At 32.8% G+C, this 25,892-nt stretch overlaps 12 protein-coding genes across 12 annotated transcripts, besides 3 other annotated features; 3 read left to right on the top strand and 9 right to left on the bottom strand.

The window, feature by feature from the left end:
* Positions 1 to 429: part of a mobile genetic element that runs on past the window's edge.
* An 81-nt stretch (positions 430 to 510) lies between these two features.
* TVAGG3_1031400 (biological adhesion protein) lies at positions 511 to 4,153 on the bottom strand (the record flags this gene model as incomplete). The annotated part of the gene is made up of 1 exon (XM_001313140.2): positions 1,124 to 4,147. The coding sequence occupies one exon, from the start codon at positions 4,145 to 4,147 to the stop codon at positions 1,124 to 1,126; it is 3,024 nt and encodes a 1,007-aa protein (XP_001313141.1).
* Positions 4,154 to 4,596: 443 nt separating this feature from the next.
* TVAGG3_1031390 (alpha-amylase family) lies at positions 4,597 to 4,815 on the bottom strand (the record flags this gene model as incomplete). The annotated part of the gene is made up of 1 exon (XM_001313141.1): positions 4,597 to 4,815. The coding sequence occupies one exon, from the start codon at positions 4,813 to 4,815 to the stop codon at positions 4,597 to 4,599; it is 219 nt and encodes a 72-aa protein (XP_001313142.1).
* A 9-nt stretch (positions 4,816 to 4,824) lies between these two features.
* On the bottom strand, positions 4,825 to 5,208 carry TVAGG3_1031380 (alpha-amylase family; the record flags this gene model as incomplete). Its single annotated transcript, XM_001313142.1, has 1 exon — positions 4,825 to 5,208. One exon carries the CDS (start codon positions 5,206 to 5,208, stop codon positions 4,825 to 4,827), a length of 384 nt encoding a protein of 127 aa, XP_001313143.1.
* A 451-nt stretch (positions 5,209 to 5,659) lies between these two features.
* Positions 5,660 to 6,112, bottom strand: TVAGG3_1031370 (cyclin-dependent kinase inhibitor 2C-related family; the record flags this gene model as incomplete). Its single annotated transcript, XM_001313143.1, has 1 exon — positions 5,660 to 6,112. One exon carries the CDS (start codon positions 6,110 to 6,112, stop codon positions 5,660 to 5,662), a length of 453 nt encoding a protein of 150 aa, XP_001313144.1.
* Positions 6,113 to 6,207: 95 nt separating this feature from the next.
* TVAGG3_1031360 (cyclin-dependent kinase inhibitor 2C-related family) lies at positions 6,208 to 6,807 on the bottom strand (the record flags this gene model as incomplete). Its single annotated transcript, XM_001313144.1, has 1 exon — positions 6,208 to 6,807. The coding sequence occupies one exon, from the start codon at positions 6,805 to 6,807 to the stop codon at positions 6,208 to 6,210; it is 600 nt and encodes a 199-aa protein (XP_001313145.1).
* A 95-nt stretch (positions 6,808 to 6,902) lies between these two features.
* TVAGG3_1031350 (protein of unknown function (DUF3447)) lies at positions 6,903 to 7,967 on the bottom strand (the record flags this gene model as incomplete). The annotated part of the gene is made up of 1 exon (XM_001313145.1): positions 6,903 to 7,967. One exon carries the CDS (start codon positions 7,965 to 7,967, stop codon positions 6,903 to 6,905), a length of 1,065 nt encoding a protein of 354 aa, XP_001313146.1.
* Positions 7,968 to 8,401: 434 nt separating this feature from the next.
* On the bottom strand, positions 8,402 to 10,389 carry TVAGG3_1031340 (microtubule motor protein; the record flags this gene model as incomplete). The annotated part of the gene is made up of 1 exon (XM_001313146.1): positions 8,412 to 10,385. The coding sequence occupies one exon, from the start codon at positions 10,383 to 10,385 to the stop codon at positions 8,412 to 8,414; it is 1,974 nt and encodes a 657-aa protein (XP_001313147.1).
* Positions 10,390 to 10,732: 343 nt separating this feature from the next.
* On the top strand, positions 10,733 to 10,879 carry TVAGG3_1031330 (structural constituent of cytoskeleton; the record flags this gene model as incomplete). The annotated part of the gene is made up of 1 exon (XM_001313147.1): positions 10,733 to 10,879. One exon carries the CDS (start codon positions 10,733 to 10,735, stop codon positions 10,877 to 10,879), a length of 147 nt encoding a protein of 48 aa, XP_001313148.1.
* Positions 10,880 to 10,890: 11 nt separating this feature from the next.
* TVAGG3_1031320 (structural constituent of cytoskeleton) lies at positions 10,891 to 11,073 on the top strand (the record flags this gene model as incomplete). Its single annotated transcript, XM_001313148.1, has 1 exon — positions 10,891 to 11,073. One exon carries the CDS (start codon positions 10,891 to 10,893, stop codon positions 11,071 to 11,073), a length of 183 nt encoding a protein of 60 aa, XP_001313149.1.
* Positions 11,074 to 11,324: 251 nt separating this feature from the next.
* Positions 11,325 to 12,526, top strand: TVAGG3_1031310 (glycine-rich protein family; the record flags this gene model as incomplete). Its single annotated transcript, XM_001313149.1, has 1 exon — positions 11,745 to 12,386. The coding sequence occupies one exon, from the start codon at positions 11,745 to 11,747 to the stop codon at positions 12,384 to 12,386; it is 642 nt and encodes a 213-aa protein (XP_001313150.1).
* Positions 12,527 to 12,771: 245 nt separating this feature from the next.
* TVAGG3_1031300 (guanyl-nucleotide exchange factor protein) lies at positions 12,772 to 14,207 on the bottom strand (the record flags this gene model as incomplete). The annotated part of the gene is made up of 1 exon (XM_001313150.2): positions 12,948 to 14,195. One exon carries the CDS (start codon positions 14,193 to 14,195, stop codon positions 12,948 to 12,950), a length of 1,248 nt encoding a protein of 415 aa, XP_001313151.1.
* A 354-nt stretch (positions 14,208 to 14,561) lies between these two features.
* On the bottom strand, positions 14,562 to 16,992 carry TVAGG3_1031290 (spectrin binding; the record flags this gene model as incomplete). The annotated part of the gene is made up of 1 exon (XM_001313151.1): positions 14,604 to 16,802. The coding sequence occupies one exon, from the start codon at positions 16,800 to 16,802 to the stop codon at positions 14,604 to 14,606; it is 2,199 nt and encodes a 732-aa protein (XP_001313152.1).
* A 189-nt stretch (positions 16,993 to 17,181) lies between these two features.
* Positions 17,182 to 17,218: a mobile genetic element.
* A 2,444-nt stretch (positions 17,219 to 19,662) lies between these two features.
* Positions 19,663 to 19,700: a mobile genetic element.
* Positions 19,701 to 25,892: the final 6,192 nt, after the last annotated feature.

The following is a 25,892-nucleotide window of genomic DNA, read 5'->3' as shown; positions in this document are numbered from 1 at the left end:
ATTACAAACTTTGTAGTTTGAATAGATAATTAGTATTAAACTCAAATAACTAGTTTATTTTTGAATAAAAATTATTTGAATTTATTCAATTTTGTGAATTTTCCTTCAAAAATCAAGTTTAAATATCTTATTTGCCATATAATTATAAATACAATGAAACATATTCGAAATTGAAAAGAATGACTTTTTCTGTTCTTTCAATCATTCAATCTGAATTTTGCAATATTGGATTTCTCATTAAATAGCTATTAAAAACAACAAGCAATTTAACTTACATTCAAATTTATTTGTGTTATATTCAATCTTCTCAAAACTTATAATTTTCGGCTATAGCATGATTATATGCTATATAATATAATAAACCTATAATAGTATCATTCTTTCAATTATTTGAAGAGAAAACCGAAAAAATCTATTTTCGGTCTATAACAAAACGATAAAATTATCGAGGTTATGATAAAAATTTTTTTATTTTATTTTGAATGTTTTGTTTATAATGTCTATTGAAATTTTCACTTTTAAAAACGTCTTACCTACCCATTCAAAATTGATCGTAACGTAATTTTATTATTTCTATAATTACTTATATTCAATAAATTATTCAGTTAAAATTTTGGATTACTTCATTTCAAATAAATTTTACAATTGTTACAGTGTCAACCAATAATTTTTATTATACTATATCTTACAAAAATTAAATCATATGATCCAAATCAAAGGTTATATTTTGAGAGCTTTCATGTTCGTAAAATCTATCTGGGAAAATTCGATATTCTATTTTTACACTATGTTTACATTTTAAAAATACAATTTTATCAAATTGTGAAACGATTTTACACTTTTCCTTTCAATTATATTTTTCACCGGCAAAATCGTTTATTTCTAATTTTAAATAACATAAGATTAATACATGGTTCCTTACCGCTGTACTCAATATATTTTCCTCTTTACATCTTTCTTTTGATCATTGAATTCTTTTTTTCTTAACTTGGTCCAAGTCTCAAATGAAATAAAATCATTTTTATCTAATTCATTATCTAAAATACATCTTTTTCTAATGTTTGAAAATAATATTAGAAATAATTATTTATAAATAGATAAAATCAAATAATAAAACAACAAGTTATAACCTCTTTAGAGTTGAATCCAAAACAAGTTGGGAAATAGCATCCTCAATTGTTTGACCATCCTTTACCGCTAAAAATGATTTAATAGTCTTTTCAGTCTCTCCCATTCTATGATAATCTTTTGAAACCATGGCAAGAATGTTACGAGCTGTCTTTTCATCCACCATATCTGTTGGCTTGAAATATTCTCTGAATAAATCGATTGCGAAAGTGCAAAAGTGACGCATTTCTTTGTCACTTTTCTCTCTTTCTTGATCTATTGCTGATGACAATTTGTTTTCGAACTGCACTATCTGTGATTTCTTGGCCGTTTCGAAGAGCAGTCTATCACGGTGAAGCTCTTCTGCTGCAGTCGTGAGTTTAGCTTCATATTTCTGGCATCTGTTGAGTGCTTTATCCAGCTTAGATTGTAATTTCTTGATAACGAAATTATTATCTTCGAGTTGTTGACTAAGAGATTCTTGGTCTTTTCTGGAGTCTTCTAATTGCTTTCTCATCTTTCCCATTGTATTATTGTAAACATCTTCCATGTTCTTCTTTTCGCCTTCGAACTTCTTCTGCTGTTTGTCGTTTTCTTTGGCGAAATCCATCTGCATCTGCTTAATGAATTTCTCGCGTTCATCTAGCTTGTCTGTTGTGTTCTTAACGACTTTTTGCAGTCTGTCTTCATTCTCCTTGGATTTATTAAGTCTGTTTGAAAGTGTTTCAACGGTTTGTGATAATTGGTTGATCTGTGCTTCAAAGACTTTTTGAGCTTCTTCTTGCATTTCTTTTGTGGATTTTTCAAGTTCCTTTTCAAGATTTTGCTTATTGAGCTTTTCATCTTCCAATGTGTTTTCAAGGAGCTTAACCTTGTTTTGGAGTGTCTTGCATTCAATATTAAGTTGTTTCTTTGCTTCTTTTTCATCATGAAGTTCTTTTTCAAGTTCTGCTTTTTCTTTCAAAACTTGGTCATTATCCAACTTCATTTCATTGATTTTGTCTACATGTTCCTTCTGTTGCAACAAGTATGTTCTCTTGAGTTCCTTATACTTTTGTGATTTGTGCTGCATTTCTTGTGTTGTATTATCAAATGCTTGCTTAACTCCTTCAATCATTTGTGTAACATCTCCATCAGTGAAACCAAGTGTATCCTTGAACTTATCAAGTTGACTTGCAAGAGCTTCGTTAACAATATTAGCTTCGTTGATCTGTTTCTTAAGGCAATTAATGCAATTGATAATGTTTTCTGCGTTTTCATCGACAAAAAGTTCATCCAAAGTTATTGGATTTTCAGTTGTCGAAATCGAAAGATCTGTAATAAATGTTGAAATACTGTCGAACAGTTTGGCATTGTCAGCAAGTTTTTCTTCATTATCTTTGAGGGATTCTCGTGTGAAATCTTCATAATAGGCCTGAATTATCTTAATTACATTTTGCATCTTGGAAGGAATCTGCAATAACTTATTCTGCATGATAGCATCGCACTTAGGAATTAATTCTGCAGGTAATGATTGGTATATTGTGGATGGAATTTCAACTTCTTCCTTGACTTGTTTATGCTTTGCAAATTCTGATTGAAGATCCTCAAGAGATTTTCTAAGGTTATTCATTTCTGTTTGGTTTTTAGCTATATCACCGTTCAAACGCTCAATAACTTTCTCTTTTTCTGCAATTACACATTCTAATTCTTTTGCATGAACTTCACCGGCCTTTATCTTATCCTGATGCTCATTAATTTGTGTTTGAAGGTACTGTGCATTCTGTTTTAATGCTTTATTCTTGAGATTAATATCTTCAATCTTTGCATCTTTATCTTCTGCAATTTGGTATTGTGATTTATAGTTCTGGAGGTCTGCAATAGCTTGATTATATAGATTTTCCATTTCTTCAGCCTTCTTCGTCATTGATCGTAATTGAGATTCTAATTCAAGAACTTTGGCTTGGGAACTTCTAAAGTTTTGGAATATTTCTTCGCGTTTGGAACGCTGCTGGTCATTCTGTTTGGAAAGTTCATCAATTCTTGACATGTATTGATCTTGCATTAACTTAACAGCATCGTCATCGTGTGAATCAAGCTGGGTATCGATAATTGGCTTAGATTCACATTCTATTTTAACAACTTCTTTTGGCTTTTGAAGTCTAAGTGTCTGAAGTTCAAATTTGAGTGAATCGATCTTTTGCTGAAGTGTAGAAATTGTATTACGGTAGTTGTTTTCTTTGATTATAAAGCTTTGTTCAAGAGCACTATTCTTTTCCATAACATCTTTTTGGATATTTCGTAATTGAGCTGTTAGTTCTCTTATTTTATCATCTTTTGAACCCATCATGTTTCTAATTCTATCATTATCGTCAACCAAGAGCTGAAGAGCTTCCCTTTGCTTTTTCATTTTCTTCTTCAAAGCCGTTATTTGCTTTTGATACTCAGCATCTTGTAATAAAGATAGTTGCTTAGGTGCAGTTACTTCTGGAACAACTTGTGGTTTTGGTTCTTCTCTGTTAGAATCTAAGAAAGTTAAGAAATCTGGTAAGTTTTGGAATTCGAGTGTAAAATAATGCTTTGCGGACTCCAATATTTTTGTAATTGTCGACATTGTTAACTTTGATTCTGTTTCATTCTGTAATATTAAGTCATTTGCTTTTTGAAGTTGATCTTTTGTTAATCGAATTTCATCTTCGTATTGCTTTTTCATTGCATCAATTTTTTGAGCATATTCATTGTTAGTATTAGCTTTTGTTTCATGGCTTTGCTTTTTGAGTTCTTCGATTTGTTTTGTTAAATCTTGGTTCGCCTGAAGCAAAAGTTTAACTCTGCTAGTAGCTTCTTCTTGTTTTGATGTTTCTTGTCTAAGTTTTTGTGTCAATTCCTGATTAGCTTTCTGCAATGGTTCCATTTGGGCCGCAAGATCACATGCTTGTTGGAATTGTTGTTTAAGCAAAGTGTTTTCGCGCATCACTTCGCTAAGAGCTTCCTTCTGATCGACATCTGGCTCATCAGAAAGTGAAACAGAGTCAAACCTAAGGTCAGAGGATTCCTCCATTCTGCGTAAACGTCTTTCCTTTTTTTTGGCGCCAAAAACTTGACATAAAAATATGGGCCATACCAACCACGCCTTCAAGAAATTATCCAACATGCTAGTAATAAACATAAATTTTATCAAATGCTCCTTTTATATTCGAAGTTAATGAATTCGAAAATAATTTTAAGTCAAGCCATCTATCCTTCATTCATGGATCACTATCATATGTAGTTCATTCTTGTTCCTCAGTATTTCAAGTAATTTTCTCTTTTTTGCAAACAAATTTATCGAAATACTTGGAAAAAGTTAGATTTTAGAAACAATAGATTCTTATTATAGTAAGTTTACTCAGGCTGGAATAAATCTCGTGTATAGTAATTTCATAAACACATGAATAATAATAAAAAAAAATATTTTCATTTGTTAAAAGCATAAATATTAAATACTTTTACTGATAGATTGAATGGTTATCAGGCCATCCAATTCTGTATAGCGCCAGTAATCTGAGAGTCACGGTGAACAAGCTCAAGAACTTCACTAGAAGCAGCAATTACCTTGACCTTGAGGACTTTGTTGTAGGATGAGTCAAATGTCTTTGAATTTGAGGACTGAGCAACACCATCAAAATAGTAGGTTAGTGAGAGGGATTTGGAAGTCTTTGTAATGATGTTGACTGTGCAGGACTTCATTCCAGAAGCTTATTTGAGCTGAGCATAGCCAGTTAATTTTGACCTATCCTGGAAACCTGGTTTCCAACGATCTTCACAGTGCTTTGGTGTATTCCACTTGTTCTGGAAATACTTTGAATCCATTTCAGCAGAATTTCCTTTGCAAGAAAATGTTGAATAAGTATTGCAATTATCAAGGGTATCATATTGATTGGAGATGACAACTGGCATTGATTTGAAAACGAAGGCGCAAATCATGCCAATAATGACGCCAATTAAAATTCCACCAGCAGCAATGCCTCCAAGAAGCAGGTGTTTCTTGTTGATGGAAATATTACGAGATTTTCCTTCTCTATCTACACTCTCCATGTCTTTATGGGAGCTGAGAAGAGGATCAGCATGTATTAGAGCCATTTTAAATAATGATGTGCTTTGATATTCTTTTTATATTATATTCAAATTTGGCGATCTTATTGAAAAGTTTTCTACCGGACTCAGAAATTACATTGAAATTGGACTTGGATCATTAAGGGGAAAAATTGACTAATATGCACACAATCTTTCGATTTATATGAAGGGCCCTCTACAATTATAGATCCCATTGATTGGTTGTTAAGTAGTGAAATCTTGGTAATTTGAGCTCATCGGAATTTTGATAATTTTCGGATTCTCATATACAATAATACCATATTTATTCTTTAAATAGTATTTTTGAAAACTATTTATATCAAAAAAAAATTATAAATATATTTCTTATCAAGTCGAACTAAGGTGTATCATTATCAATGCAATTATTGTTTCTTAACAATTTTCTAATGAATTATGGAGAGCAGTTTTTATCCTTTTTTTTAATTTATTTATTTATTTATTGATGTGCTCCATATGAAATAAGAAGTTCTGCTGTTTCTTCACGATTATTTATTTCTGCAATATAAAGAGCTGTTTTTCCATCGTTATCTTTTTCATTGATATTTATACCATTTGAAATAAGAAGTTCTGCTGTTTCTTTACTATGTTTCATTGCTGCATAATGAAGAGCTGTTTTTCCATCGTCATCTTTTTCATTGATATCTGCACCATGTAAAATAAGAAGTTCTGCTGTTTCTTTACTATTTTTCATTGCTGCATAATGAAGAGCTGTTTTTCCATCGTTATCTTTTTCATTGATATTTGCACCATGTAAAATAAGAAGCTCGGCTGTTTCTTTACTATTTTTATATGCTGCATTATGAAGTGGGGTCATTCCATTTTTATCTTTTTCATTGATATTTGCACCATTTGAAATAAGAAGTTCTGCTGTTTCTTTACTATTTTTCATTGCTGCATAATGAAGAGCTGTTTTTCCATCGTTATCTTTTTCATTGATATTTGCACCATGTAAAATAAGAAGTTCTGCTGTTTCTTTACTATTTTTCATTGCTGCATAATGAAGAGCTGTTTTTCCATCGTTATCTTTTTCATTGATATTTGCACCATTTGAAATAAGAAGTTCTGCTGTTTCTTTACTATTCCTTGATGCTGCATGATGAAGAGCTGTTTTTCCATCGTTATTTTTTCATTGATATTTGCACCGTGTGAAATAAGAAGTTCGGATGTTTCTTCAACACTATTCATTGCTGCAATATGAAGTGCGGTTTCTCCATTTTTATCTTTTTCATTGATATTTGCACCACGTGAAATAAGAATTTCGACTGTTTCTTTATTTTGATACATTTCTGCTGCATCATGAAGAGCTGTTTTTCCATCGTTATCTTTTTCATTGATATTTATACCATTTGAAATGAGAACCTCTGCTGTTTCTTTACTATTCCATATTGCTGCATGATGAAGAGCTGTTTTACCATCGTTATTTTTTTCATTAATATTTGCACCCTGTGAAATAAGAAGTTCGGCTATTTCTTTACTATTATTTATTGTTGCATTATGAAGTGGAATGTTTCCATATTTATCTTTCTCATTGATATTTGCACCATGTGTAATCAGTAGTTCTGCTGTTTCTTTACTATTTTTCATTGCTGCATAATGAAGATCTGTTTTTCCATCTTTATTTTTTTCATTGATATTTGCACCATGTGAAATAAGAAGTTCGGCTATTTCTTTACTATTATTTATTGTTGCATAAAGTAGAGCTGTTTCACCATATTTATTTTTTTTTCATTGATATTTGCACCATTTGTAATTAGTAGTTCGGTTGTTTCTGTATTATTATATATTGTTGCCCAATGAAGAGGGGTGTTTCCACTTTTATCTTTTTCATTGATATTTGCACCATGTGAAAGGTAATATTCGCATAGGGATGGAATATTAAACTTCGTTGAGTTTGCAAATACTTTGTTAATATCATTAATTTGATCAGAATAAACTAAGAAAGCTTCAAGATTATTATAAACCCAGCAATAATCTAAATCGATCTCTATATTATATTCATTCATCAAGAATGTAACAAAATCAATGTTGTGTGAAATAATTGCATTTTTCATGCATCTTTCATTTGGTGTTTGATATTTCAAGCATTCACTCATGATATCTGGATTTCCTCCTAAAAATGAAAATTCTAGACATATTTTAGTGATTTCTGAGTTAAATTTTGTTCTTAATAACTTGAAACAATCAACAGATCCGTGGTAACAACATAATTCAAGTAATGAATATCCACAGGAGATAAATGGATATAAATCGCTTATAAGTTTTTGATCTTTATTAAATCCATCTATTTCTGTGAATGCAATGAATTTTTCTAAGTCATTGTACATAATCGCTCTGTAAATTGTGTTTTCTTTATGAATTTCTCTAATGTTAAATTCTATTTTTTCGAAATTAACAGTTTTGTCTAATTTAATTCCGTATTCCTTATAAAACAGGAAGCTTAAAGCCAATTTAATGTTTGGGACCTCTGTAACATTATAATCGTCAAATATATGTTTGATAAGTTCCAAGTATGACTTTGTATAGCGGTTATTGTATTCAATTATATTCAGAATATCTCCTGTAATCTTGTCAGGAGGATATTTCTTTGAATCAATCAATTCCGTCTTGATCATTTTGTAAATCGAGTTTAAATCTTCTTCTTTTTCCGTTTTTAACTGATACAAAGCATTATATGAATCGATGTAATATTTACAGATACTTCGAGTTTCCATGAATATAATTGGATGAATGTCTTGATCGGACATTAAAAAATATAAAATCAATACACTTAGAAATGTTGTCAAATTAAATATTTTTGGAATTAATTTCGACGATACTATTCGTGTAATGTCGTTTATGAACCTAATCAAATTTCATATACTAATTTAAAGCCATTTCTGCAAAAATTTGGTGTGTATATTCAGTGATCACAAATCATAAGAATATCTCAAGAAAATAAAGAGATTTAAATAAGTTAACATTTCGATTAATTTGGAATTCGTTATTGTATTATGGCATTATAGACTTATCCATGAATGGAAAGCCGTCATAACGATCATGTTTTCCAAATCATTTGTTGCTCCTCCAAAAGATCATTATTTCGTTTAATTCGGCGGAAAAACCTCTTTCAGATAACACACCTTAAAGAAAAATATTAAATTAATTCAAAAAAAGAAAATATATAATTTAAAAAAAAAAGATAAAAATCATTATTGTTCTTCTTCCACTGGTTGTTTTCTTGTTCCATTTCTTCTGAATTCTCTTTCTAATATCTTCTGGATCTTCTTCTGAGCAAAGAAATAAGGAGCAGCTTTAGGTTCATTTTCAACAATTTTCTGATATTCTCTTCTTTCTCTCCTTTCTTCCTTATCAAGTAATTCTTCGTTTTCTTCCTCTTCTTCGCTCTTTGCTGTCTGTTTGACATCTCTTTCTTCCATCCATTGTTTGAATCCGCTTTCCATCTGCGATTCCATGTCAGTAATCTCGTCTGTCATTGTCTTTTCCTTCTCCTTAAGCTCTTGGTATTTGGCAAATGCTTCTTTGTAGTTCTTCTTGACGGTTGTCAATTCTTCTCTAATTTTAAGTTCTTCTTCATCGATAACTAATACGCCATCGATTGGTGGTAATCTATTCTTCTGTTTTTCTTCAAGTTGTGCCTTCAAAGCGTCAATTTGTGCCTTATGTTGGTTGACAATTATCGCGATATCACGAACTTTCTTCTTATTCTCGGCTATCATGTCTTGGCGCTCCATAATCTCGTTATTAACAGCTTCGCCAGCTGTTGAACGGTAGATTTGCCACAATTCTTTCTCAGTTGGCAACAATGGGAAGAAGGAAATGTATTCATCTGGTGCCATTGGGTTCTCTTCCACTTGTCGCTCAACAACTTTTGTCGGCTCTGGTGGCTTGACTGTAAAAACGTACTTTTCTCTTAATTGTTCTTCAGCTGCCACTTTTTGTGATCGGAATTGGTCTTTCATAATTGAGAGGGCAGCACGGATTTCGTATAATGATCTGATGGGGAATGATTGTACGGCATCGGAAAGGAAAGAATTTACGGTTTCTGCAATAATTTGTCTTTCTTGTCTGTCAGGCTCACAGAATGACATCTGAGGGTTCTTAACTCTCAGCTGGGCACGCATATCATCTATTTCTTTCTGTAAACGGTTGATTTGGCTGTCTTTGTGCTCTTTGAGATTTAATATATCATCTGAAGTTTCTCCTTGAACGCAGGAGGAGAATTTCAGCGTAGCAAGTGTTGGAGCGAGGTTGTCGCGATCAAAGCTGCAGCAGGCAATCAAACAGCGGTTTGGTAAACTATCTTTGAGGAAATGTGTCAATGGACACGATCTGTAAGGAATATGATCATCAGCAATGAGAACACGCTCGAGGACTGTCATTGTACGGTTGATATTTGCTTGGCGGTGGAACTCATCAGAATCGCGGTTCATATCTCCAATTTTTAGAGCTGTTGCCATATCAACAAAGCTAATCTTAGAGTGTAGAGGCTTTTCTGTGTTTGGTTGTGGAACATCTGAGTCTAACCAAAGAGTAAAAACTGATGTAGTTTTAAGGTGCTCAGGATTAAGATTTCTGTATGCGTTACCTTTGAAAAGACACTCAAGACCACCTTGTTCGTCTTTGATTAAAGGAGTCAAGAGGTTTTTAACTGCAATTGATTCATCATTTAATTCTGTTATCTTCAATTCTTTAGCTGGCTGCCCATTGAATGCGTTAAGGATATCGAATAATTGTTCGTTGAGAAATTCAATGTAAGAACATCTAACTTTGACTTCTAATTCTGGAGCTGCAGCGAGTTTTGAGAATAAATACTGAATAGCTCTTGGAACTAAGCCACGGTTAGCATAGTCATTATCTGGACCATCTAACGTATATGTTTTGCCACTTTTAACGCCTCCACAGCAGATAATGCAACTTGGAGTGCCATTAAGAGCAGCATCGAGTGCTGGACGAGTTGTAAGGTTGAACATTGCTTGCTGATCTGTATTTAATAAAATGCTTTGAAAATGAAACGTATAAGAAGAAATTTGATGCTTCAAAAAAGATCTTGGATGAACTTTTAAGGATTTAACAGTAACTGACTGTCCATCTTCACCTAATTTGATATAATCTGTAGCAATTTCCTCTGTTGGACGTACGCGAATATGTACTTTACGATTCATAAGGAAATTAACGTGTTTGAGAAAACTGACAAATTTTAGTTTATTATCTGAATTGAACGAGAAACAATAGATTCAAGTCATTCTGATACATATTTATTAATGTGCGGCTTCAATAAGACCATCATAATTAAATAATTTGTACAAAATCTGAAATATTAAATCTGAAACTTGGAGATTTTCTGCTAACCATCAACGTCGACTTCACAGAGTTCCAGACAAACCTTGTCTCATACGCTGGTATCCACTTCCCAATCTGATCCTATGCTCCAGTCATTTCTGCAGAGAAGACATACCACGAGCAGCTCTCTGTTGCCGAAATCACAAACTCACTCTTCGATCCAGCCAACATGATGGTTAAGTGCGACCCACGCCACGGCAAGTACATGGTTTGCAAACTCCTTTACCGTGGTGATGTCGTTCCAAAGGATGTCTCCGCTGCTGTCGCTACAATCAAGACAAAGCGCACGCACCAATTCGTCGGCTGGTGCCTCTAACAGGCTTCAAGATGAGTATCAACTACCAGCCATCAACAGGCGTCCCAAGTGGCCATCTCGCAAAGGTACAGCGCTGCTGGGTATGGAAGAAGCTGAATTCCCAGAAGCTTGCCCTCCTCGAGAAGGACTACGACGATGTCGCTGCTGAAACAGTCGAAGATGGCAATGAGGAAGAAGATGGTGACGAAATGTAAAATCGCTAATTCCTAAAACATTATTTTTCTCATGATCTTTGATTTATGGTCAAATCTTAAAATTATTCAGATCCAATTTCATTCATATTGGATGAATAGTGCTAATTTTTGCTAAGCATATTCATGTTGCAACTAAATTTGCTTATCATAGTGCCGTGACTATCATTACCTCAAAATGATGAAATTTGATCTTGAGAATGGAGAAAATGAGGAAAAAGAAAGAAAAAATTTAAAGGAAACGAGAAAATTTAGTTCTGATCTAGCCTCCAATCATAGTAAAGCTCATATGAATAAGATGATTATGAATTCTCTATCTTTCCTACAAATTGTATCAGAATAGGGTTGTATATGACTTAGCTTATAATGGTATAAATAATTCTGTTTTTGCCCCTTATGTGATAAATTTAACTGCCGGAAAATGGAAAATTGAGTGCTGGGGTGCTAGTGGTACGGGCGGTTTTGATTACGGCCTTGGGAGCTATACTAGTGGTATTTTATCACTCGAAAGAAATTTAACCATATATGTTCATGTTGGAGCCAAAGGCTTGGAACCGCAGCCTCAAATTGTTTACGGTGGTGGTGGCCCAGGACAAACTGGAGGAGGCGGTGCCTCCGATGTGAGATTGAATTCAGGGCCATATTTTGATGAAGATGGATTGAAAAGCCGAATTATGGTGGCCGCTGGTGGTGGGGGATACGATTATAGTTCTGATGGTAATGCTATTCCAGCTGGTTCTGGCGACGGCTTGAAAGGTTTTGATGGCAATGGAAAGGGAGGAAACCAAACATCTGGAGGTGATGGTTATTATAAGGGATTTTTTGGTCTAGGAGGTGGAAATGGAGAGAGATTGAATGCTTACCGCACTCCTGATGGAAATGCAGGGGGTGGTGGGGGCTATTTTGGAGGAGGTACTTCAAATATTATTGCTGGTGGCTCAGCAGGTGGTGGAAGTTCATACATAAGCGGTTACCCAGGATGTATTTCTGTTGATAAAGATTATACTGAGAATAATCCTAAATTTTCTACTACAGAAGATCCTTCGATCCATTATTCGGGAATAAAATTTGAGAATCCAGTGATGATTGATGGGAAAAGTCCCATGCCTTCTCCGAGTCTTAATGTATCAATTCCAGAGTTTGGTCATTTAGGAAATGGCCACGTAATCATTTCCACAGCTGAAAAATATGATTATCCATATTTTTCTCAAATTACTGCAATACCTTACAAAGTTAAATGTTCAATTCCATTGAAAATTGGACGCAATTTTGATGTTTTCTTCACATTATCTATTGTGTTCTTGTCTCTCGGATAAAAATCATATCTATTCTATTATTGTGCATAATATGACTCCTATAAAGAGTTGATACCATCAACATTCTCACTGTATTCATCGATTGGAACATCATGCAATTACCAATAAGGTACTTTTTTTATGAAGGTACTCTATTCAAATTATGAAAGGAGATACCTTTCAAATTTGAGGGAGTACCTTTCAATTTGTATCGAAATGGTGACTTATTTATGAAAACTCTCAATATGGTCTCATTCAAAAATATTCAAAAATATTGAAAATATTATAGGAATGCTGCTAATATATTTAGAAATGTAAGAATTATTAAAAACAAATGAAGATTAGTTCTTGCATTGAATGTAAATATTCATACGTTGGAATACTTTTTATAGAATTTTGTTGATAACTCATTTTTTAAAAGGAAATTTAGTGAAATAAAAAAAATATGCAAAAATATTAAGTTTTAATAATAATTTTTATTAGATTTAACAATATACTTGCGTACTGGATGCTAAAAACTATTTGTTTCATTAAAAAAACTATTAAACATAAAATAATCCGAGAAAAGATTCGAGATTCAACTTACAATGCATTCAAAGCTTGAGATCTTGTTCTCATCTGTTGAGGATTCGAGTAAAGATCAGCAAGTTCGTTCAATAAGCTCTGCATGTGAGTTTGGCCGTTCTTTGACTGTTCTTTGACTCGGGATGAGATTTTCTTTTTCTGTTTCTTAACGAAATGGATAAATTCATCGCGTTTCTTCGTTGTCTTCAGCATAAGATTGTATTCGTGGGTATCAGTACGTAAAACGAAGGCTTTTTCGGCGTAATCGTTAAATATTGTTGCCTGGAAACGAATTTGTTGGATTGGGATTGCATCTACGTACAATGATTTCATTGTTCCGAAGATTCCGGATATTGTAGATGTAGAAAGAAGCAAAATATCGGTGAATACGTGAATTGAGCCTTCGTTGTTAACTTTTCCTGTTTGTTGATCCAAATATTTGGTTGAGACTTGTCCAAGCAATTTACGGCCTGGCTTCATGATGGCGAGGAATGTTGGCTTCTTTGTAACGCATTCCGCAATATTAAGTAAGGCTTCTTGATCTTTTTCGTTGATCTTTTCTTTGTTCATTGTAGCTCCAAGAGCAACAACTTTATCAAGAACGTCCTTATATATGCGATGTTCTTCTTCCATCGATTCAGGGAAATACTTAAGAATGCGCTCGTATAAGCATCTGTAGCCAGCAATGCGCTGAACTGGGAGAATGAGGAAGTCCTCGATTGATCGGCACTTGGCGCGTGGATTGAACAAGCATTGTGACATAAATTCACGAAATGCTTTATTCTTGTTGCATTTATCTAAAAGAGCTTCGCTTCCATCATTGGTTTGGAGGTATGATCTGTAGAGAGTGCTCATTCTTGGGTAGATTTCCAAAATTTTAGTAGCAAGGTAGATATATTTCTCTTTTGGTGGGAAAGGCTTTTTAAGATCTGGCAGAACTTCATCCATTGCCTTGAGAATACCATTTTCATGGGCATCGCGAATCTGATCAATGTTACCGAAGAGTGAGGTTAAAGAACCTGCATCAATTAATGGCTTTTTCGAATTTATTGACTGATTTAATGGACGGTAATAAATGTCATCAAGCGAATTGAGACCTTCCACAAAGTTCCTTTCTGTTGTAATTAATTCTAAGAAAATTGATCTTCTTTTAGAGTCTTTATTCTCTCTTTGAGCTTTTATAAGTGGAATAAGAGCTGTTTTAATAATCTTATATGCACGAGCTTCGGAAAGGAAAAGATTAAGAGGACGAACAGTAGGTTTCATAATTTTTTTGAGAAAAAAAAATTTTTTTTGAGTTGTAAAAAAAAATTCAAGTTGTATCGTTCTAAAAAAAATTACATACTTACGAAATGACGAGATTATTTAATTATATAATTGGATTATACTAAAATCCGATTTTCGATGAGAATTAATCACGAAAAATACTTTCGAATCTTAATTTTTTTGTTGATCACTATTTTGAGCTGTAATATCCCAATCATATGATAATACTATGATGTGAGAGTTAATTCTTGAGATCCTGATCAGTTTAACATAAAATAATAATGAGAATAAAACAATTTTCAACAGTTTAGTTAAAAGAATTAAAAGCAATCATACTAGGAAATTTACCCTAGCTAATATATTGATGATGTGATAACTACAGAACTTTAATTAAACAAACATTGAAATTTATTCATTCAATTTTAGGAGTTTTGCTGTTTCGATGCTATTAGAATCGGTAGCAACATCATATGCAGTTTTCCCTTGTGCATTTACCATTGATAAGTTGGCGCCATATTGAATTAGAATCTTTGTCGTATGAAAACTATTTTTCTTTGCTGAAATATGTAAAGGTGTATTTGAATTTTTATCATAAGGATTTATATTGCATCCACGAGAAGTCAAAATTGCTGCAATGTTTGATGAATCATAGATAGCTGTAATATGCAGAGGAGTTTCTTGATTGTGATTTTTTGCATTGATTTCTGCAGCATTATCCAGTAAAATTTCTGCAATTTTTGGGTTATTTTGTTTCGCAGCATAATGGAGAGCTGTCCATCCTGCTTTATCAGTATTATTTACATTAGCACCTGCATCAATTAATAATCTTAAAATTCTTTCATACCCTTTATGAGATGCTCGATGAATAGGCAATTCTCCTCTTGAATTCGGAATATTCGGATCTGCACCATTTCTGAGGATGAAATCTGCAAAATCACAGTTATTATATAATGCTGCCAAGTTAATAGGTGTCTCTTTGCTTTTAGTTAATTGATTAACATCTACACCTCTACTAATAAGAATTTTCGAAAAATCTAAATAATCATTGATTGCTGCATAATGAATTGCAGAATAGCCTTCATCATCTATTTGATTTACATTGCATCCATGATTTAAAAGCAATAATGCAATTTCTTGTGATTTGCTTTTTACAGCTTCTGGAAAAGGATTTTTGAGATTTACATCAGTTCCATTTTCGATGAAAAATTTAGCAATTTTGAAATTTCTCTTTCTTATTGCAATGACTAATGGAGTAGTGCAATCATATTGATCAATAAAATTATTTACATCTGCACCATTATCAAGTAAAACCTTTGCTGCTGGAATGTTGTCATTTTCAGCCGCAATATCAAGTGGTGTATGGTTTCTATATAAGCAAGTTTTTAAATCAGCACCTTTGTTAATTAGTAATTGTAGAATTTCAGGAGTACTATAAGTAATTGCTAGCATAATTGGTGTTATAAAAAACTTACTTTCATAATTAACTTTAGTTCCTTTATCAAGTAGTAATTTTGTTATTTTATATGAGCTGCTCATTATTGCTTCAAACAGTGGTGTTTGCTTCGTATCATTTGTTAATTCAATATCAATATTGTTATCAACAAGAATGTTTGCAATTTCTAATAAATTATTTTTAGCTGCATAATGAAGAGCTGTATTTCCAGCTATATCTTTTGCATTAATATCTGTTTTGCAATTAAATAAATGATTAAATAAATTTGTTAAGCAAAAGTTTGGGCACAATGCAAATAAAGTATTCATATCTTTTTCAGAATCATAACTAACAAAAAATAATTCCAAATTTTTCGAAATTGCACAAATGAAAGGATCGATTTTCATATTGAAATTCTTCATTAAATGTATTGCAAGATCATTATTATGGAGTAAAATGGCGTTCTTCATACATAAATTATCGGGAATCAATGAATTATCAATGCATTCTTCGATAATTGACGAATTTCCTCCACAATATGCAAGTTGAAGACAATATTGTGTGATTGGAAATGAATATTGTGTTCTCATGAACGTAAAGCAGTTCTTTGCACCATAGAAGCATGATAATTCAAGAAGATTAGAATTCTTAAAGGAAAAACAATGAATATTGATATTAATTCGAAATGAAAATTCATATTTGGAAAGATCGTTTGAATTTGACCATTCCCTGAATGATTCGATATCATCATCTATTATGAATTGTGCAACATTGCCATTAGTGTTTATATTTAATTTTTCTTCAAGATATGAAAAATTATTAAATGCATTTTCGAATTCATCATGAAGACTGAATAAATATTGTCCTATTAAAGTTGAATTGTCGTAATCATGTTTCTTTATCGTGTATTTTGAAAATACAAGTTTCATTAGTTGCCAATATGATTTTGCACAATTGAATCTACATGAACATGCAATACCAATGTCATATACAATAGTTTCAAATGGAACATGGTATTTTTCTATCAAAATTGATTGAATTGCATTAAAAATCTTTTCTAATTCATACGAATCATTGGTTGATAACCTGTATATCATGTCATATGTATCAATGTAGTCTTTATACTCCGATATGAGTTCCCCAAACTCTTTAAGTATGAATTGATTAATTGACATTCAAGGAAAATGATTTCAATTATTACTTGTTTGTGCACTATTAGATATGATAAGTAGTATTTGATTTTATAAATTATGTAAAAGAAAATAAAGAATTGTAGAACTAGCAATGAATGTTATAAAGATTAATAAATATATACATCAGATAAAGAAAATCAATGTTGAAGCATAAATAATGGTTCAATCGAAGCAAAATATAGGATATGATATAAAAATTTGTTAACACCTTTCCCAAGTTCATGGCAGAAACCTCCTGATTTCATACATGAAATTAATACACTTCATTAAAGAAAATTATTTTTCTTTGAACGATCAATACTATAATATCTGCTCTTCAATTGATGATCCTGTATGGATACATATAAAAGGAGATATCCTGTAATAAACAGAAATTCATCAAAAGTGACAGCTCTCAATTTTTTTGACATTTGTAAATTCTAAATTGAATGAGAAAAATGAAATAATACTAAGCATAATACAATATTCTAGATTTAATTATAATTAGGAAAAGTTAGTTTTGAGAGTACTTTTCATAGGCATATAGAATGAAATCTTCTGAAAAATAATATCACATAAACTCATATTATTTTCTAATATATAACTATTTTATATAAAAATCAAATTCAATGATCTTAAAAGCGAAGGATAAACCTCAAAATTTACGAATATAATGAGTGGGAATATAATGCTTATCTATCATAAAACCATATGAAATATCAATTTTTGCTTTACGCCTAATTTTTGACGACAATTAGCAAAAAATGTCAAATGTTAACACTCAGTCCATTTGAATATGAAAAATAAAATTGACTTTGATTAAATGTTTTTATTTATCATGCAATTCTTCTTGCGACCAAAGATTTGAATAAAATTTCAAAAAATAAGATAGCTTAAAAAATAATATACGGTAGTGTTTACTAATAGATGAATAGTATATAAATTCTATTAAAATGGATTTGATCCAAAAAAATATAAAACCAAAAATAATTGTTATACCCAGATTTGCCTTACTTTTACCACCTCTCTAAAGCTGGGGACACCGCCTATCGTTGGGAGTAGTTATTAAATAGAACCACCAAGGGTATTTTTCGAACTGCCGGTGTAGTGGAAACATCCGACATAATGATTCATTATGCCAAGGTTTGATTCCTACTTAGCCAATTTTTTTCTTTTTTGGATCATGAATTTTTTTTTGGGTCACTATAAGATTTGTTTCATGTTCTAAATCTGCTGCATATGTAATCTATTTTTATTTACCTATTTTTTAAAAATCTATTGGATTGCCAAATTTGAATATATTTAAAATCATAAAAATCCAAAAAAACTATAAATATATGTTTTATGCATAGTGCCGATACTCAAATATCAGATTACTTAGATCCATGAATAATATCCGAATTTTTTTTCTTAAAATTAAACTTCAAAACTTCTTGCAATCTTATTCTTAATCAATTGTAAATTTTTAAAACCATTTTTTAAAATAATTTTGCGTAAATTTTATTCTCATGTTGTTTTAATCGAAAATTGATACATTTTCAAAAAAATAATATTGACTTATGAAATTCATTTTTAAGGTGAAATAGTATTGTTTTTATTAAAGTATATGAATAATATATAAAAAATTAATGAATAATATAAGCAGATTTTTAGTTTACAAAACAAATATGAGCAATGCAATTTCAAACTTTTGCTGGCAATTTCGATATTGCTCAAGTTTGTAGTATTTGTGATACCTATAACATTGGCTTAATCAAAATTCGATTTTTCTTATGAGTTATTGAGAAAATTTGATTGCAATGAGAAGGATTTCGATGTTTTTGATAAACTAAGAGCTGAGCTTTAGGGGTTCAGTTCATTTATGGCTGTAGTTTGATGCGTAGATCTCTTTTTTATTGTAAATTCTTTCAGCATGGAGATCGAGAATGAATCTTTTGAGAACTTTATGAGTTTTTACACCCGTAAAGAGGTCCTTCGAGGAAAGATAGTCCAGACTACATGAAGATGTGGGTTAACCAAAAAAATCGATGGTTTCCCCATATTCATGTAGATCTTCGAAAAAAGAGCACCAAAAAAGCCAAAAAAATAGGCTTTTTATTGGATTTGTACACTAGATCAATAATCTATTTAGGATCTGACACTCTTTTTAGCCAGAGATATGAGGTCCTTTCTAGGAAAACGATCTATTCATCCATAAAAAAATGAATTATCTTTTTCCCCAGAAATTACATGGGGAGTGGTAAAAGTAAGGAAAATCTGGGTAATTTAAATGAAGAAGTAATTTAAAACGATTTTATTTATGATCAAATTTTATATATTTTTTTGGATCAAATCCATTTTAATAGAATTTATATACTATTCATCTATTAGTAAACACTACCGTATATTATTTTTTAAGCTATCTTATTTTTTGAAATTTTATTCAAATCTTTGGTCGCAAGAAGAATTGCATGATAAATAAAAACATTTAATCAAAGTCAATTTTATTTTTCATATTCAAATGGACTGAGTGTTAACATTTGACATTTTTTGCTAATTGTCGTCAAAAATTAGGCGTAAAGCAAAAATTGATATTTCATATGGTTTTATGATAGATAAGCATTATATTCCCACTCATTATATTCGTAAATTTTGAGGTTTATCCTTCGCTTTTAAGATCATTGAATTTGATTTTTATATAAAATAGTTATATATTAGAAAATAATATGAGTTTATGTGATATTATTTTTCAGAAGATTTTGTGTTCATCTTCAAAATTTTATTTTTTTTATTAAAAAGAATCTTTACAAAATATACATTTACTTTAATTAATATTTAAAAACGTGCTCTATCAAAAGTTCCAAAAATTCAATATTTTAGCTTTTCTGAGGTGTCACTTTTGATGGATTTCTGTTTACAACAATCCAAAATTGTAAATTCACCTCTTATATAATTTCACTCAAATCTTATTAAAAATCACTAATTTTAGGTGTAAACTCCCTAAATGTATATGAAAAACCAGTAGTTTCATATAAAAATAAATAATTGGCGCGGTTCAATTTTAACGACATTTTTTAACGCGATACGAGCGTAAGTTCATAGAATGTGTTTTGAGGGAAACTATAAAAATCCAAAATAGAGGTAAGTGCGCCATTATTACCTGCGAAGTTACATGGAATAAATCGAAGAGTAAGTACAAGATGATCTTGCATCTTTCCAAGTAGATGAAATTTATTAAAATTAAGATGATAATATTCATTTATAGTATGTGTATGATGTGTTTTCAAAATTTCTTCAAATCAAATGCAATGATAATTTTTGAATAATTTTTTCTTGTGTATATTTCATTTTTTATTAGTGAAAATATCATTACATCAATAAGGAAAGCACAATCCAAATTCATATTAGTTAAATTAATCTACGACCAAAAGCCCGCCAAATTTGAATTAAACCTCCAATTTAAAATTTTCAAGTCTACGGAACCATCCTTGGATCATAGTAATCATTCATTACAAAATGGAATCTTTTGGTATTGTGCGGGCGATACCATAGATTTCTTTTTATTGATAATGCTATTGAACAAGCTCATTCCGTGGATTTTCATTTAGAACTTTGTTTCATGAGTTTCTGGAACAAGATAACATCTGAAACCTTTTGTGCGGGCAAAAGAAGGGATGTTTGTTGATTGAAAAATGCTCATTTAAAAGAAGTTCTGAAAAGAAATTTGGAGATGATTTGTGGGTTGTGTAAGGTGTAGGTGTTGTGATATATTTGGAATGGAATGATCCTTACCTAAGTCATTGACTCATCCTTACCTCAGACATATACTCATCCTTAGCTCAGACAAAAAGTCATCCTTACCTCAGTCATTGACTCATCCTTACCTCAGTCATTGACTCATCCTTACCTCAGTCATTGACTCATTCTTACCTCAGTTATTGACTCATCCTTACCTCAGTCATTGACTCATCCTTACCTCAGACAAAAAGTCATCCTTACCTCAGTCATTGACTCATCCTTACCTCAGTCATTGACTCATCCTTACCTCAGACAAAAAGTCATCCTTACCTCAGTCATTGACTCATCCTTACCTCAGACAACAACTCATCCTTACCTCAGTCATTGACTCATCCTTACCTCAGTCATTGACTTATCCTTACCTCAGACAACAACTCATCCTTATCTCAGTCATTGACTCATCCTTATCTCAGTCATTGACTCATCCTTACCTCAGACAAAAAGTCATCCTTACCTCAGTCATAGACTCATCCTTACCTCAGTCATTGACTCATCCTTACCTCAGTCATTGACTCATCCTTACCTCAGTTATTGACTCATCCTTACCTCAGTTATTGACTCATCCTTACCTCAGTCATTGACTCATTCTTACCTCAGTCATTGACTCATCCTTACCTCAGACAAAAAGTCATCCTTATCTCAGTCATTGACTTATCCTTACCTCAGTCATTGACTCATCCTTACCTCAGTCATTGACTCATCCTTACCTCAGTCATTGACTCATCCTTACCTCAGACAACAACTCATCCTTACCTCAGTCATTGACTCATCCTTACCTCAGACAAATAGTCATCCTTACCTCAGTCATTGACTCATCCTTACCTCAGTCATTGACTCATCCTTACCTCAGTCATTGACTCATTCTTACCTCAGTTATTGACTCATCCTTACCTCAGTCATTGACTCATCCTTACCTCAGTCATTGACTCATCCTTACCTCAGTCATAGACTCATCCTTACCTCAGACAACAACTCATCCTTACCTCAGTCATAGACTCATCCTTACCTCAGTCATTGACTCATCCTTACCTCAGACAACAACTCATCCTTACCTCAGACAACAACTCATCCTTACCTCAGTCATTGACTCATCCTTACCTCAGACAACAACTCATCCTTACCTCAGACAACAACTCATCCTTACCTCAGTCATTGACTCATCCTTACCTCAGTCATTGACTCATCCTTACCTCAGTCATTGACTCATCCTTACCTCAGTCATTGACTCATCCTTACCTCAGACAAAAAGTCATCCTTATCTCAGTCATTGACTCATCCTTACCTCAGTCATTGACTCATCCTTACCTCAGACAAAAAGTCATCCTTACCTCAGTCATTGACTCATCCTTACCTCAGTCATTGACTCATCCTTACCTCAGTCATTGACTCATCCTTAACTCAGACAAAAAGTCATCCTTACCTCAGACAAAAAGTCATCCTTACCTCAGTCATTGACTCATCCTTACCTCAGTTATTGACTCATCCTTACCTCAGACAACAACTCATCCTTACCTCAGTCATAGACTCATCCTTACCTCAGTCATATACTCATCCTTACCTCAGTCATAGACTCATCCTTACCTCAGTCATATACTCATCCTTACCTCAGTTATTGACTCATCCTTACCTCAGTCATTGACTCATCCTTACCTCAGACAAAAAGTCATCCTTACCTCAGTTATTGACTCATCCTTACCTCAGACATATACTCATCCTTACCTCAGACAAAAAGTCATCCTTACCTCAGTCATAGACTCATCCTTACCTCAGACAAAAAGTCATCCTTACCTCAGTCATAGACTCATCCTTACCTCAGTCATATACTCATCCTTACCTCAGTCATTGACTCATCCTTACCTCAGACAAATAGTCATCCTTACCTCAGTCATTGACTCATCCTAACTCTTGCAATAACATATATTTACTTCAATGTATGTGAAATTTTCTCCCTAACTTATCAAATATCTCTCAATTACTCAATTATTCTTTCTTAATTTAACTCCTTACCAGAACTTTACATTTAAATTCAAAATGATTTTATTATATTAAATTTTCAAAACCATATTTTAGTTCAATACTATTATAGATATAACTTTGTCAATAATGAATATTTTCGCGATTTGGCAACGAAATATGAATCTCTGGCCGGTGTAGATTCAGAATCACTGGACAAGTATTCATTGAGTTATCAAAGATTTTATTCGTGTTGGATGTCAAAGAGAGACTGAGTGTTGGATGTCAAAGAGAGACTGAGTGTTGGATGTCAAAGAGAGAGACTGAGTGTGGGATGTCAAAGAGAGAGACTGAGGTAAGGATGAGTTGTTGTCTGAGGTAAGGATGAGTCAATGACTGAGGTAAGGATGAGTCAATGACTGAGGTAAGGATGACTTTTTGTCTGAGGTAAGGATGAGTCAATGACTGAGGTAAGGATGAGTCTATGACTGAGGTAAGGATGACTATTTGTCTGAGGTAAGGATGAGTCAATGACTGAGGTAAGGATGAGTCAATGACTGAGGTAAGGATGACTTTTTGTCTGAGGTAAGGATGAGTCAATGACTGAGGTAAGGATGAGTCAATGACTGAGGTAAGGATGAGTCAATGACTGAGGTAAGGATAAGTCAATGACTGAGATAAGGATGACTTTTTGTCTGAGGTAAGGATGAGTCAATGACTGAGGTAAGGATGAGTCAATGACTGAGGTAAGGATGACTTTTTGTCTGAGGTAAGGATGAGTCAATGACTGAGGTAAGGATGAGTCAATGACTGAGGTAAGGATGACTTTTTGTCTGAGGTAAGGATAAGTCAATGACTGAGATAAGGATGACTTTTTGTCTGAGGTAAGGATGAGTCAATGACTGAGGTAAGGATAAGTCAATGACTGAGGTAAGGATGACTTTTTGTCTGAGGTAAGGATGAGTCAATGACTGAGGTAAGGATGAGTCAATGACTGAGGTAAGGATGACTTTTTGTCTGAGGTAAGGATGAGTCAATGACTGAGGTAAGGATGAGTCAATGACTGAGGTAAGGATGAGTCAATGACTGAGGTAAGGATAAGTCAATGACTGAGATAAGGATGACTTTTTGTCTGAGGTAAGGATGAGTCAATGACTGAGGTAAGGATGAGTCAATGACTGAGGTAAGGATGAGTCAATGACTGAGGTAAGGATGACTATTTGTCTGAGGTAAGGATGAGTCAATGACTGAGGTAAGGATGAGTCAATGACTGAGGTAAGGATGAGTCAATGACTGAGGTAAGGATGAGTCAATGACTGAGATAAGGATGAGTCAATGACTGAGATAAGGATGAGTCAATGACTGAGGTAAGGATGAGTCAATGACTGAGATAAGGATGAGTCAATGACTGAGGTAAGGATGAGTCAATGACTGAGGTAAGGATGAGTCAATGACTGAGGTAAGGATGAGTCAATAACTGAGGTAAGGATGAGTCAATGACTGAGGTAAGGATGAGTCAATAACTGAGGTAAGGATGAGTCTATGACTGAGGTAAGGATGAGTCTATGACTGAGGTAAGGTTAAGTCAATGACTGAGGTAAGGATGACTTTTTGTCTGAGGTAAGGATGACTTTTTGTCTGAGTTAAGGATGAGTCTATGACTGAGGTAAGGATGAGTCAATGACTGAGGTAAGGATGAGTCAATGACTGAGATAAGGATGAGTCAATGACTGAGGTAAGGATGAGTCAATGACTGAGGTAAGGATGAGTCAATAACTGAGGTAAGGATGAGTCAATGACTGAGGTAAGGATGACTTTTTGTCTGAGGTAAGGATGACTTTTTGTCTGAGTTAAGGATGAGTCAATGACTGAGGTAAGGATGAGTCAATGACTGAGGTAAGGATGAGTCAATGACTGAGGTAAGGATGACTTTTTGTCTGAGGTAAGGATGAGTCAATGACTGAGGTAAGGATGAGTCAATGACTGAGGTAAGGATGAGTCAATGACTGAGGTAAGGATAAGTCAATGACTGAGGTAAGGATGAGTTGTTGTCTGAGGTAAAGATGACTTGTTGTCTCAGCTAAGGATGAGTTGTTGTATGAGGTAAGGATGATTTATTCTCTTCACTACCTATTACTGACGGGTCCATGGTAGTATTCATTTTATTTTTATCGTTTTATTTTCCTTCAATTTCAACTCTAAGCATCAACTATCACACAATAGTTCCTCTACCTTACACCCAACCAATCCCATATTGAATCTTAACTTTTCCTCCTGATATTGATAAAATAAATTTCAATTGTTCGTTTCCAGGAGTAGGTGCCAAAAGTGCTTACTCTTAAACAACCGTCGGATTTCCGGGTGAAATCGTGACACACTTTCGTCTTTCGTAGGCGGTGGTGGTTGTTACAAAAGGTAACTTCGAATGTAGCGTGAAATCTGCAAAAAAAATTCTGAAATTTGAATGGATAACACAAAAATTGAATAGTTTACGTCAATAAAAAAGAGAAAAATGAAGCCAATGTGTCTCGAACCTAGGACTTAGAATAGCAATCCCACTGTTTATCACATTACACTACATGCATCTCTCACCTCAGTGAATGAGATCAACTATATGATAACTTTTTCCCCATTATATTCTTGTGGAAAAGTGACAAATAGCAACTTTGACCCTCTCTCTTCGTTTCCAGATCTTGTTAAAGAAAAAAAATTCACTCCTCTTAAATACAAAGAGAACTACTCTATCTAAATTTTTCAAAAAAATACATTTTCTTATTTTACATATTAAAAAGTACCAATTTTTATTTCAAAATTTGAAATTTATGATTTTTTTGGAAAACTTTTCGATTTTCTGACACGGTAGATGCTTTTTATTTTATACACTATGCCTAAAATTAATTTTTCAAACTAAAAAACCTAATTAGATAATTTTTCAAATATTTAATCAGTTAAATTGAATATTATTAAACTATGTTATTATTTAAATAATTTCCATCTTTTGTAATGCATCAGCACATTACCTGAAAACTTTTTAATCATTCTAGAACAAACCAACATCGTATATCCCATCATAGCTAATCATCCATTACAATTCTGCCTATTCAAGAGCTCGTGGTGAATTTCCTAAGTTCATTCCCATTCAAAATAAAGATATTCAACAAATTTCTTCCAAAAGAACTTCGTAAACTAACTAACAAGAATAACATCTTCCATTATTTTCAACATAAATACATTTTCAAAGAATAAAAAGTTCTTTAATGATTTTTTATTTGGTGAGAAATCTTGCAACATTATTCTTTCATACTCAACTTCAATACAACAACTAACATATGATAGTTGGAAAAAATCACATAATAGAGCAGG

The sequence above is a fragment of the Trichomonas vaginalis genome, chromosome I (genome assembly GCF_026262505.1).
Source record: "Trichomonas vaginalis G3 chromosome I, whole genome shotgun sequence".
NCBI classification, from domain to species: Eukaryota; Parabasalia; order Trichomonadida; family Trichomonadidae; genus Trichomonas; species Trichomonas vaginalis.
The sequence above is the reverse complement of the archived record's forward strand: the minus strand, read 5'-3'. Positions and strand labels throughout refer to the sequence as shown.